This window comes from Procambarus clarkii, chromosome 1 (genome assembly GCF_040958095.1).
Source record: "Procambarus clarkii isolate CNS0578487 chromosome 1, FALCON_Pclarkii_2.0, whole genome shotgun sequence".
Lineage (NCBI taxonomy): Eukaryota > Metazoa > Arthropoda > Malacostraca > Decapoda > Cambaridae > Procambarus > Procambarus clarkii.
Window position 1 is genome coordinate 52383515 of NC_091150.1, and position 14093 is coordinate 52397607.

The following is a 14093-nucleotide window of genomic DNA, read 5'->3' on the forward strand; positions in this document are numbered from 1 at the left end:
CTGAAGACTTTTAAGAGAGTGTTAAGAGCTGTCTGGAAAGACTGAGTGTGTGTGTGTTTGTGTACTCACCTAGTTGTGCTTGCAGGGATTGAGCTTTGGCTCTTTGATCTCGCCTCTCAACAGTCAATCAACTGATGGACAGATTCTTGAGCCTACTGGTCTCTACCATATCTATATTAGAAACTATATTTGTATGGAGTCAGCCTCCACCACATCACTGTCTAGTGCATTCCATCTGTTAACTAGTCTGACACTGAAAAAACTCTTTCTAACGTCCCTGTGGCTCATTTGGGTACTCAGCTTCCATTTATGTCCTCTTGTTCGCATTAAGATACACAGTTTATCCTTATCTACCTTGTCAGTTCCTCTGAAAATTTTGTAGGTAGTGATCATGTCTCCCCTTACTCTTCTGTGTTCCAGAGTCGTGAGGTGCATTTATCGCAGCCTTTTCTCGTAACTCATGCCTCCTAGTGGCAGGACTAGCCTAGTGGCATACGTCTGAACTCTTTACAGCTTCTTCTTATGCTTGACAAAGTACGGGTTCCATGCTGGGGCCGCATACTCCAGGATTGGTCTTACATATGTGGTATACAAGGTTCTGAATGATTTCTTACACAGGTTTCTGAAGGCAGTTCTAATGTTAGCCAGCCTTGCATACGCCGCCGATGTTATTTTTTATGTGGGCTTCAGGAGACAGGTTTGGTGTGATATCAACTCCTAGATCTTTCTCTCTGTCTGTTTCAATGAAGGAGTTCTTCTCCTATTCGGTATCTTGTGTTTGGCCTCCTGTTTCCTCCTGTGTGCGGGTGTGTGTGTGTGTGTGTGTGTGTGTGTGTGTGTGTGTGTGTGTGTGTGTGTGTGTGTGTGTGTGTGTGTACTCACCTAGTTGTACTCACCTAGTTGTGTTTGCGGGGGTTGAGCTCTGGCTCTTTGGTCCCGCCTCTCAACCGTCAATCAACAGGTGTACAGATTCCTGCATAGCCTATCGGGCTCTGTCATATCTACACTTGAAACTGTGTATGGAGTCAGCCTCCACCACATCACCCCCTAATGCATTCCATTTGTCAACCACTCTGACACTAAAAAAGTTCTTTCTAATATCTCTGTGGCTCATTTGGGCACTCAGTTTCCACCTGTGTCCCCTTGTGCGTGTTCCCCTTGTGTTAAATAGACTGTCTTTATCTACCCTATCAATCCCCTTCAGAATCTTGAATGTGGTGATCATGTCCCCCCTAACTCTTCTGTCTTCCAGCGAAGTGAGGTTTAATTCCCGTAGTCTCTCCTCGTAGCTCATACCCCTCAGCTCGGGTACTAGTCTGGTGGCAAACCTTTGAACCAAAGTGTGTGTGTGTGTGTGTGTGTGTGTGTGTGTGTGTGTGTGTGTGTGTGTGTGTGTACTCACCTAGTTGTACTCACCTAGTTGTGTCTGCAGGATCGAGCATTGACTCTTGGATCCCGCCTTTCGAGCATCGGTTGTTTACTGCAATGACTCCTGTCCCATTTCCCTATCATACCTGGTTTAAAAATAATTATGAAAAGTATTTGCTTCCACAACCTGTTCCTGAAGTGCATTCCATTTTCTTACTACTCTCACGCTAAAAGAAAACTTCCTAACATCTCTGTGACTCATCTGAGTTTCAAGCTTCCATCCATGTCCCCTCGTTCTGTTACTATTCCGTGTGAACATTTCGTCTATGTCCACTCTGTCAATCCCTCTGAGTATCTTATACGTTCCTATCATGTCCCCCCTCTCCCTTCTTTCTAGTGTCGTAAGGCACAGTTCCCTCAGGCGCTCCTCATACCCCATCCCGCTGTGTGTGTGTGTGTGTGTGTGTGTGTGTGTGTGTGTGTGTGTGTGTGTACTCACCTAATTGTACTCACCTAATTGTGCTTGCGGGGGTTGAGCTCTGGCTCTTTGGTCCCGCCTCTCAACCGTCAATCAACTGGTGTACAGATTCCTGAGCCTATTGGGCTCTATCATATCTACATTTGAAACTGTGAATGGAGTCAGCCTCCACCACATCACTTCCTAATGCATTCCATTTGCTAACTACTCTGACACTGAAAAAGTTCTTTCTAACGTCTCTGTGGCTCATTTGGGTACTCAGCTTCCACCTGTGTCCCCTTGTTCGCGTCCCACCAGTGTTGAAAAGTTCGTCCTTGTTTACCCGGTCGATTCGATGTGTGTGTGTGTGTGTGTGTGTGTGTGTGTGTGTGTGTGTGTGTGTGTGTGTGTGTGTGTGTGTGTGTGTGTGTGTGTGTGTGTGTGTGTGTGTGTGTGTGTGTGTGTGTGTGTGTGTGTGTGTGTGTGTGTGTGTGTGTGTGTGTGTGTGTGTGTGTGTGTGTGTGTGTGTGTGTGTGTGTGTGTGTGTGTGTGTGTGTGTGTGTGTGTGTGTGTGTGTGTGTGTGTGTGTGTGTGTGTGTGTGTGTGTGTGTGTGTGGTGTGTGTGTGTGTGTGTGCTGGGGGGAGGGGGGCTGAGTGTGAACCTGTTAGCGAGGAAGAAAAGTTTAAAACTGGAAAAGTGTTGAAGGAATATTGGAAAAAATGTTGGAAGCATTTCAATTGAGTTTTGAAGAAAAGTTCTAACAGGACAACGGAAAACAAAAGATGTGCTAGACAACCTTCCAAGAAATGTACGAAGTCTTTTGAAACAAAAAAAATCGCTGAAAGAATATTGTCCGTAAACCAATAATACAATTTTTACATAACACTTAAATGTGTATTCAATAATTTAGAAAGCTTTGGAAGTCTTTGGAATTTAAAATAAAATAAAAACATTATAAATCGTTGAAAGCTTAACACTTTGTGAAGCCTGGACGCGTTTTACGTATATTTTAATGTTTTCGAGATTATATTGAACACGAAAACTATTATTGTAAGCGACGTAAGTATTTCTCCGGGAGGTTAAGTGTTGCCACAGGAGGGTGCAAGGTGGCCACAGGAGGGTGCAAGGTTGCCACAGGATGGTGCAAGGTTGCCACAGGAGGGTGCAAGGTTGCCACAGGAGGGGTGCAAGGTTGCCACAGAAGGGTGCAAGGTTGCCACAGAAGGGTGCAAGGTTGCCACAGTAGGAGTGCAAGGTTGCCACAGGAGGGTGCAAGGTTGCCACAGGATGGTGCAAGGTTGCCACATGAGGGTGCAATGTTGCCACAGAATGGTGCAAGGTTGCCACAGGAGGGTGCAATGTTGCCACAGGAGGGTGCACGGTTGCCACAGGAGAGTGCAAGGTTGCCACAGAAGGGTGCAAGGTTGCCACAGGAGGGGTGCAAGGTTGCCACAGGAGGTTGCAAGGTTGCCACAGGAGGGTGCAAGGTTGCCACAGAAGGGTGCAAGGTTGCCACAGGAGGGAGCAAGGCTGCCACAGAAGGGTGCAAGGTTGCCAAAGAAGGGTGCAAGGTTGCCACAGTAGGAGTGCAAGGTTGCCACAGGAGGGTGCAAGGTTGCCACAGGATGGTGCAAGGTTGCCACATGAGGGTGCAAGGTTGCCACAGAATGGTGCAAGGTTGCCACAGGAGGGTGCAATGTTGCCACAGGAGGGTGCACGGTTGCCACAGGAGAGTGCAAGGTTGCCACAGAAGGGTGCAAGGTTGCCACAGGAGGGAGAAAGGCTGTCACAGAAGGGTGCAAGGTTGCCACAGAAGGGTGTAGGGTTGCCACAGGAGGGGTGCAAGGTTGCCATAGGAGGGTGCAAGGTTGCCACAGGAGAATATAAGGTTGCCACAGTAGGGTGCAAGGTTGCCACAGGAAGGGTGCAAGGTGGCCACAGGAGGGGTGCAAGGTTGCCACAGGAGGGGTGCAAGGTTGCCATAGGAGGGTGCAAGGTTGCCACTGGAGGGTGCAAGGTTGCCACAGAAGGGTGCAAGGTTGCCACAGGAGGGAGCAAGGCTGCCACAGAAGGGTGCAAGGTTGCCACAGAAGGGTGCAAGGTTGCCACAGGAGGGGTGCAAGGTTGCCACAGGATGGTGCAAGGTTGCCACAGGAGGTTGCAAGGTTGCCACAGGAGGGTGCAAGGTTGCCACAGGATGGTGCAAGGTTGCCACAGGAGGGTGCAAGGTTGCCACAGGAGGTTGCAAGGTTGCCAAAGTAGGGTGCACGCTTGCCACAGGAGGGTGCAAGGTTGCCACAGGAGGGTGCAATGTTGCCACAGGAGGGTGCAATGTTGCCACAGGAGGGTACCAGGTTGCCACAGGAGGGTGCAATGTTGCCACAGGAGGATGCAAGGTTGGTTCAAGTAATAGGAGAAGTCAGCCAACGCTGAGCGGCCCAGATGAACGTTAGAGTGCCCAGATGGTGGAGGGCGTTATTGGGGTCCTCTCAGCGTCAGCCGAGACCCTTGGCAGTTTCCGCGAATATATCACATCCATTCAAAGGCTTAGCGGGGGAGAAGGTGTTCTCCGCTAGTATATAAGAACCTCTGAAAGGGATGGCTCAGCGGACATTGTATCTCTGGACGGTGTACATGAGGCTGAAGGGAGTCACGAAGGTGAGGCCAGACCTAGCCACGTCTAGGCTAGTGGGGGAGGCCTTGTCGTCGAGTACTCTTATCTCTGACATCCAGTTGATTTGTAAATAGGGATTTCCACTCACGATAAAGATCATAGAGCGTCTGCGTTCTGCGTCATAGAGCGTCAGAGAGTTGTCTGTTTCTGGATCTTGCCTTTTCCGATGATGTTTTTTGTTTCTTGAGAGTAATTATGCTCAAAGCGTGTCTCATCACACGATGACTGTCTTCCATACTGAAAAGAGAAATAAAATCCCCGAGACCCAGGTTACTGCCTCAGAAGCATAACTGTTCACGATTTTCGGGTGCAGGACTGACCATCAGAAGTTCCGTAGTGTCGGCATTAGTAGTGAGATTGTATAATTTACTCAGTGTGTTTAATGTACACTGTAAGAAACCGTGTTTCAGGGAAAGATGTATACTGGGGGGGACTACGTGTGTCATATCCTTCCTTCGGTATTCGGTTTCACTAAGTAATGAAAATGTTACAATGATGGAGATCGTATTTCGGAAGGGTGTCTTCAGGTTTCAAGAGGCCACATGCTTGGGCCAAGTCTCACCCAAATTGGCAGAGGGAATGGTCTCGGGTAGGGAATGAACATAGGCTATTTGGGATCGCCAGAATTCCAAAGGAAACAGCGTGCCAGGGTCACTTTTACACCCCCCACGATGATTTTTGGCACTGGCTGCCGGCTATATAAACCTATAAATATTTTGAAAACAAAAAAATCAAATCAATGATTGTTCTTGTATAATAAGCAACATTGTTCACTGATGGCGGGATAATTAACAGAATATTCATAATATTCATATTTCGGCCGTAACCCGGTAAGATACCGTAGGGTAAACACCTCTCCTGCCCCCACCACACGAGGCAGATATAGGCACCTCACACACATACAGTGCTGATGGATAACTATTGTATTTAAAAAAAAATCCCAGCAGTATTTTTGTTTCTCATAGTAATACACAACATTATTCACTAATTTCGGAAATTATTTTCTAATATTCAAACTTCAGCCGTACTACCATAAATACATAACTTCAATACTGCCTCCTCTCCACCATATCACACCATTCAAACGCGTCATAGTAATGGGGTAACTATTTACTTTGAAAACAAAAAACATTGCAAAATTCATTTTCTTACAGAAAGAGCGAGATCGAAACAAGGCTTCCGTCGACAGTGAAGAAAAACATAAGAAATATTGATCCTAAACAGGGTTTTTACAGTCGACCCGACCACACCTTGGTCTGTGGTAATAACGCTCACTCTCTTACGTCACACACTCAGATCGCAAAATTCCGGCAGATTCACCGGAAGGTTTGGGGAACCTTCAGAACCTTCCAGTGAATTTAGTAGAGTTCCAGGTTGGTCGACCTTTGTACCATCATGGCCGAGTCGCTTAAGGCAAGTGTCTGGGATTCACCATAACATGGGCTAAAGTCACACCATTGCCTCGAAATGGATTTCATTTATATATCACGCGAGTGTGATATATTCACGATCTTTCTCTCGACCTAACTACGAATAAAAGCTTGTTGTATTAGTTAGTATTGCGAGTTATTCGTCTTGTATTGGGTTTGCAATAAAAAATATTAATGTTATACTTCAGCTTTATCTTGTACTCGTTAGGTCCTACTCAAATTATGCAATTCGGTTTTGGTGCCAATACTATAGAATGAACCTGTCGTTCTCTGTACTCATTAACTTCGACGAGTACAGAGAAGAATGACCAATTTTCTGTCTGGAATCAGAAACCTTCCATATAAACGGATTAAAAAGCTTAATTAATATTCTGTAAGAAGGCAAAGCGTTAGCGTTGACATGATTGTATTCAAGTGCATGAAAGGGTATAACAAAGATGTTATCAACGTGTTAAATATATCAACTCACAATTAAACACGAAACAATGGATAGATATTGGATGAGAGGTAAATACTGGTTTGGAAATTGAGAGGTTGGTCTATAGAACAAATTACCGGGTAACATAATAGGCGTGGGATCACTTAATTGTATCAAACAAAGGTTGTGAACAAATGTTGTGAATAGAATGTTTGTGAACAATTTCTTTAATATTTTGATATCCATGTATTTAACAGAGATTCTTAAGTTGGAATGCTGAGCATACGCTCCTTGCATAATGTTCTTTATGGATAAACTTATTACAATGCTATAGTGTTTGAATGAAAGTGAATTAAAAATACAATATATGCATAAATGTGTTAAAATCAAATTTTCTGATGTAACCTACACCTTTTCTTAGGATGATGTATACAATGATCATACAATGAGCTTGAAAAACAATGTAGGGTACATCCGAAAATTTGATTTATATTACATTTATACATACATTGGGTCTTTCCTTCACCTTCAGTGTTCTTTACGTGGTACTCGAGTGACAGTTATCTGGGCAGAACCACCCCTAGATATCTTTCTTTATCAGAATTCCTCAAAACTTTTCCACGTAATTTGTAGGTTGTGTGTGGTCAATTTGCTCCTATTTGTTATTCCATAACATGTGTCTGTTCAATTTCAATAACATGAAATTTGCTCTTCCTCCAAAGAATCATCTAGTCCAGATCATCTTGTAGGGCATGTAGGGAAGGTCTAAGTCTCTTCCCTAGTATCTTAGCATCGTCAGCAAACATGTTCATTTAATTCTGTATTCCCCCCTCTGGTGGATCGTTTATATAGGCAATGAACATAACTGGTGTAAGAATTGAACCCTGTGTTATTCCACTGGCAAGATTTTTCCGGTCTGATAAATTGCCTCTGATTACTGTCCTGCTTTTTCTTCTAGAAAAAAATTCGTCTATGTCGGAAGTCTCCCTGTCACCCATTAAGTATGTTGAAGTTTCCAAAACCGCCCCATTTCTGGGACTCTTTCGAAAGCCTATATTATGAGGGTCCAGATACATTTATTTATCCCAGTCATTTGTTGCTCGTAAAATTTGAGGCTCTATCATAGAAACAAAGATGATTCATTACACAGGATCTTCCTTTTCGAAACCATACAGTCGGTTATAATATTATATTTCTCCAGGTGTTTTGCCAATTCTATTTTCATTATTTTGTCTAACATGTTGACTACATCGCTTGTCAACAAAAATATGAAATTCAACGCAATACACAACCATAAAAAGCATTCTTCTTTAACTGACACAAACTTGATTTTATGTGAGAAAATCTTTGAAATTGAACCAGTGTCTTGGGCCATCCCCAAATGTGATCACGCCGCCCTGCTCCAATGATTTTGTAAAGTATGTGTGTGTGTGTGTGTGTTCGTGTGTGTGTGTGTGTGTGTGTGTGTGTGTGTGTGTGTGTGTGTGTGTGTGTGTGTGTGTGTGTGTGTGTGTGTGTGTGTGTGTGTGTGTGTGTGTGTTCGTGTGTGTGTGTGTGTGTGTGTGTGTGTGTGTGTGTGTGTGTGTGTGTGTGTGTGTGTGTGTGTGTGTGTGTGTGTGTGTGTGTGTGTGTGTGTGTGCTAGTTGTGTTTGCGGGGGTTGAGCCTTGCTCTTTCGGCCCGCCTCTTTACTGTCAATCAACTGTTTACAAACTACTTTTTTTCTCCACACCACACACACACACCCCAGGAAGCAGCCCGAGACAGCTGACTAACTCCCAGGTACCTATTTACTGCTAGGTAACAGGGGCATTCAGGGTGAAAGAAACTTTGCCAATTTGTTTCTGCCTGGTGCGGGATTCGAACCCGCGCCACAGAATTACGAGACCTGCGCGCTATCCACTAGGCTACCAGGCACCCGTGTTGTATGTATGTGTGTGTGTGTGTGTGTGTGTGTGTGTATGTGTGTGTGTGTGTGTGTGTGTGTGTGTGTGTGTGTGTGTGTGTGTGTGTGTGTGTGTGTGTGTGTGTGTGTGTGTGTGTGTGTGTGTGTGTGTGTGTGTGTGTGTGTGTGTGTGTGTGTGTGTGTGTGTGTGTGTGTGTGTGTGTGTGTGTGTGTGTGTGTGTGTGTGTGTGTGTGTGTGTCTGTCTGTCTGTGTGAGTGTGTGTGTGTTTGTGTATTCACCTAGTTGTGCTTGCGAGGGTTGAGCTCTGCTCTTTCGATCCGCCTCTCAACTGTCAATCAATCAACTGTTACTAGCAACTAACTATTCCCCTCCCTTTCCCACACACACATCCAGGAAGCAGCCCGTACCAGCTGTCTAACTGCCAGGTACCTATTTACTGCTAGGTAGCAGGGGCATTAGGGTGAAAAACGCTCTGCCCATATGTTTCCGCCGGCGCCGAGAATCGAGCCCGGGCCCTTAGGACTACGACTTCAGAGCGCTATCCCTTCAGCCGCGAGGTATGTGTGTGTGTGTGTGCTAGTGAATGTAACAAAGAGAGATAGATCAAAGATCCCGCCACATATCTTCCCTATATTTCGAATGTTCTTTTCGAATTGTTAAGAAAGAAAAAAAATTATCTCTGCAAAATCCCTTGAACACTATGAATGAACCTGGTGTGTTTTGCTTACGAACAGTTTAATATCCTCATTAGAGGAAAAGTGTAAAGAAAACGGACAACACTGCTCCATTAATGAAAAAAAAATTCACCAATCTGACCATCGCAAGAGATATCCTAACCTGCAACAGCGCTTTAATCGACAGATACAACAACATTAGGAGTATGAACGTAGCATAAGTAGTTCACACTAAATATCATCATTAAATTATCAATAGTCATCTTATATATAGCCATGTAGCTAGATGAAGACCATGAGTCTGGAAATTCTAATATTCACCTAAAAATCTCACAGCAATTATGAACCTGAATAAAACACATATTGCATGCTTCGTCAATGTTCAGACAACCGTTGTTCATTTGGGAACTAATCTGTAGAGCACGAAACACAGCGAGTTCGCAGCGGGGCATGAATTATATATTTTTATATTATATACTTGGTGGAGACTTTTAAAGTTGCCAGCCTTCTAGGGCATTGTGCTACGGGAGACAGTAATCCGGTGGAACGGTACCTTGTATGTAGTGACTATGTCTTGGTATGGTGTGAATATCTTGGTGAATTCTGCTAGCTGTCTAAAGTTGTCACTCACATTAGAAAACACTTGCTATCTCAGTTTGAATCTCACATCTCAACGTCTGTTGTGTATTGAAGAGATTCACAGCATATCTTTTTATCACTGTGATAAAGTTACATTTTGGTGTCTAGTGTAGCTTCACTACAAGTCTTGTTATGTTAAGTTGGGCGTTATATTCTGAACTCTTGTTATGTTAAGTTGGATTTTATATTCTGAACTCTTGTTATGTTAAGTTGCACAATATATCTCAACTTTTCGTTATATCTGGTCGAGAGCCCCGCTCGGCCGTTGTTTTCTCAGTGCCAGCTTCGCTCACCAGAAATGGCGCTCTCAGATACTTTTTTCACAGTCATTTCCGGCACCAGATTCAGCAAGCCAGGCACAAAAGACAGTAAGGCAGGCACAATTGACAGTAAGCCAGGCACAATAGACAGTAAGCCAGGCACAATAGACATTAAGCCAGGCACAATAGACAGTACGCAAGGGCCAATAACAGTAAGCCAGGTACAATAGACAATACGTCAGGCACAATAGATAGTAAGCCAGGTACAATAGACAGCAAACCAATCACAATAGACAGTAAGCCAGACATAATAGACAGTAAGCCAGGCACAATAGACAGTAAGCCAGGCACAATAACAGTAAGCCAGGCACAATAGACAGTAAGCTTGGCACAATAACAGTAAGCCAGGCACAATAACAGTAAGCCAGGCACAATAGACAGTAAGCTTGGCACAATAACAGTAAGCCAGGCACAATTGACAGTAAGCCAGACACAATAGACAGTAAGCCAGACACAATAGACAGTAAGCCAGGCACAATAGACAGTAAACCAGGCACAATAGACAGTAAGCCAGGCACAATAGACAGTAAGCCAGACACACTGGGTCTGACACAACGAGCCGGACACACCGGCTCGGCCACAATGAAGCAGATATCCTCGGCCCGACAAAGTATATACGAGCCAATGATAGTCCGACTCAAAATAAATTTAACATAGTACACTTTACACAACGCATCAGATCAGGGGACCATAATGGTCCGAACACACTATGTTAGACATGGTTTTCCAAACAAACAATGACAGACATACTGGTTCAGCCAGAGAGGAATAGACAGTGAACCAGTGACTGTAGCCTACACCTATTGGCTCAGACACAGCGGGCCCGTCTGTGAAATATGAGGGAAAAATGAAACATTGGGAGTCCTTTGATTGCCTTCATGACTGCACAAAAGTTGGAGCGATCGTAAAAGGCTGGCATAGTTTCCCCTTGACATGGAAAAAAATTGGACATAAAAATATATGTGCTGTTACAGGGATCTCTTAGTTTTTTGACACCAGTAGTAGTAGGCATCTATCAGTCTCAGGAGACTATGGGAGTTGCGCTCCGGTTGTCGGCCTGAAGTGACCTCTCCAGGGCGCAAAGCTGGGGTAGGTAGATACAGAGGAGAAGCTGTTACCCATGCAACAGGACCCCCCTCTCCCCGGCGCCGAAAGTCTCCAATGCTCCAATGGAAAGACACCACAGCTGCGTAAATTTTATAAGGATGTATTGTACGTGATGAGATAAGATGGTTGTTAATTATTTTATACACTGAATGTGATAATTTTTCTTATCGTTTGAGTAATGCTTTAAAAATATTCAACGGGATGTGTTGAATCAGATTATATGTTCTCGTAATCAGAATATTTGGTCGGAAGACTGAGATTTCAAGTCCTTTGTTTTAAGAAAATAAGTCTTTGGTGATTGTATTTCCGTTCAGATGTCGTTTAGGTCACAGTCATATATGATAAGTGTCAATCAATAGAGCCCTGATGGAGAAATCGTTAAGACTTTCCTGGAAAACCAAGTTAGCTTCGAGTGAAAGAACCTTCTAAAAATAAGTTGCCACTGCAGTTTTAAGATTGAATGGCAAGAATATATGTAATTTATTATAAACAAAGAGAATATTTCCAAGCTAAAATTTATTATAAATAAAGATGTCCCCACTTTCGCAATGTATTGGATATTAGGGAAGTAAGAACTTAAGCAATTTCAGTGTATCTGTGATACAGGGAATTATTTATGTGAAAACTTTAAAATTTTATGGGGTGTCTATGCAGAACAAATGTTGAAAAAGTTTCATTCCCAAAATTTTATAAATCCAGGCAATTATATAGATCCTTCCAATTATATAGATTCTTCCAATTATATAGATCCTTGCAATTATATCGATCCTGTATACATTATTTAATCCAGTACCCTCATACCTCAACTATTATCCATATTATATATATTTAATGCTAATGGTAACAAGAATCACTGGAAAAAAAAGTTCTTAAAAATTCTCTTAAGTTAATTAACAGCAGGATTCGCCGGAATTTACTATCATGTGGAAATTATAGTTTTCGTTTTCTCCCTGTTGTAGGTGTCGACCAAGACGGGCCGCTACGGGTACCTGGTCAACCTGAAGGTGGTGGTCCCGGAGGCTGTCATCTCCGGCTCTCCAGAGAGACACGTTCAATCAGGCTCCACCATCTCGCTCCTGTGTATCATCGAGGGGGTGAGTCTTCCCTGTGTGTGTGTGTGTGTGTGTGTGTGTGTGTGTGTGTGTGTGTGTGTGTGTGTGTGTGTGTGTGTGTGTGTACTCACCTATATGTGCTTGCAGGATCGAGCATTGACTCTCGGATCCCGCCTTTCTAGCTATCGGTTGTTTACAGCAATGACTCCTGTCCCATTTCCATATCATACCTAGTTTTAAAAGTATGAATAGTATTTGCTTCCACAACCTGTTCCCCAAGTGCATTCCATTTTTCTACTACTCTCACGCTAAAAGAAAACTTCCTAACATCTCTGTGACTCATCTGAGTTTCCAGTTTCCACCCATGTACCCTCGTTCTGTTATTATTACGTGTGAACATTTCATCTATTTCCACTTTGTCAATTCCCCTGAGTATTTTATATGTCCCTATCATATCTCCTCTCTCCCTTCTTTTCTCTAGTGTCGTAAGGTTCAGTTCCTTCAGCCGCTCTTCATATCCCATCCCTCGTAACTCTGGGACAAGCCTCGTCGCAAACCTCTGAACCTTCTCCAGTTTCTTTATGTGTTTCTTCAGGTGGGGGCTCCATGATGGCGCGGCATACTCTAAGACGGGTCTCACGTTGGCAGTGTAAAGCGCCCTAAAAGCTTCCTCATTTAGGTTTCTGAATGAAGTTCTAATTTTCGCCAGTGTAGAGTACGCTGCTGTCGTTATCCTATTTATATGTGCCTCAGGAATTAGATTAGGTGTCACATCCACTCCCAGGTCTCTTTCTCGAATCGTTACAGGTAGGCTGTTCCCCTTCATTGTGTACTGTCCCTTTGGTCTCCTGTCACCTGATCCCATTTCCATAACTTTACATTTACTGGTGTTAAACTCCAGTAGCCATTTCCCTGACCATCTCTGCAGCCTGTTTAAGTCCTCTTGGAGGATCCTACAATCCTCGTCTGTCACAACTCTTCTCATTAATTTTGCGTCATCTGCAAACATTGACATGTATGATTCCACTCCTGTAAACATATCATTTACGTAAATTAGAAAGAGGATTGGTCCCAGCACCGATCCTTGAGGTACTCCACTTGTTACTGTTCGCCAGTCCGACTTTTCGCCCCTTACCATTACCCTCTGGCTCCTTCCTGTTAGGTAGTTCTTCACCCATACTAGGGCCTTTCCGCTTACTCCTGCCTGCCTCTCAAGTTTGTATAGCAGTCTCATGTGCGGTACCGTATCAAAGGCCTTTTGGCAGTCAAGAAATATGCAGTCTGCCCAGCCTTCTCTGTCCTGCCTTATCCTTGTTACTTTATCATAGAATTCTAAAAGGTTTGTTAGGCATGATTTCCCTGTCCAGAACCCATGTTGGTGCTTGTTTATAAACCCAATGCTCTCCAGGTGCTCAACAAGTCTTAGCCTAATTATTCTTTCAAGTATTTTGCAGGGGATGCTTGTCAGTGATACGGGTCTGTAGTTAAGTGCCTCCTCCCTATCACCTTTTTTGAAAATCGGTACGACATTTGCCTCCTTCCAGCAACTGGGCAATTCTCCCGACATAAGTGACTCATTAAAGATCATTGCCAGAGGCACGCTGAGAGCCTGCGCTGCCTCTTTAAGTATCCACGGTGATACTTTGTCTGGTCCAACAGCTTTATTTGTATCCAGTGTTGTCAACTGTTTCATTACATCCTCTGCTGTCACCTCTATATCTGATAGTCTTTCATCTTGGGTAATCTCTTCTAACAATGGGAGCTGCTCAGGCTCGGTTGTGAACACTCCATGGAATTTTGCATTCAGTACCTCGCAGATTTCCTTGTCGCTTTCTGTATATGCCCCTTCTGTTTTCCTCAGTCTTGTCACTTGGTCATTTACCGACATCTTCCTTCTTATATGGCTATGTAGTAATTTTGATTGCTTTTTCGCTTTGACTGCAATATCATTCTCATAATTTCTTTCCGACACTCGTCTTATGTTAATGTAATCATTCCTAGCTCTGTTACATCTAATCCTGTTGTCCTCTGTCCTTTGTCTTCTGTAC

At 43.8% G+C, this 14093-nt stretch overlaps 1 protein-coding gene across 2 annotated transcripts in view; it reads left to right on the forward strand.

Annotated features, from left to right (window-relative positions):
• LOC123745987 (zwei Ig domain protein zig-8) overlaps positions 1-14093 on the forward strand; it is a 341861-nt gene that overhangs the window by 294426 nt on the left and 33342 nt on the right. For both annotated transcript variants that reach the window (XM_069310423.1, XM_069310457.1), the window contains exon 5: positions 11953-12087. In XM_069310423.1, coding sequence (XP_069166524.1) covers positions 11953-12087 — 135 coding nt within the window. The remainder of the gene's footprint in view (positions 1-11952; positions 12088-14093) is intronic.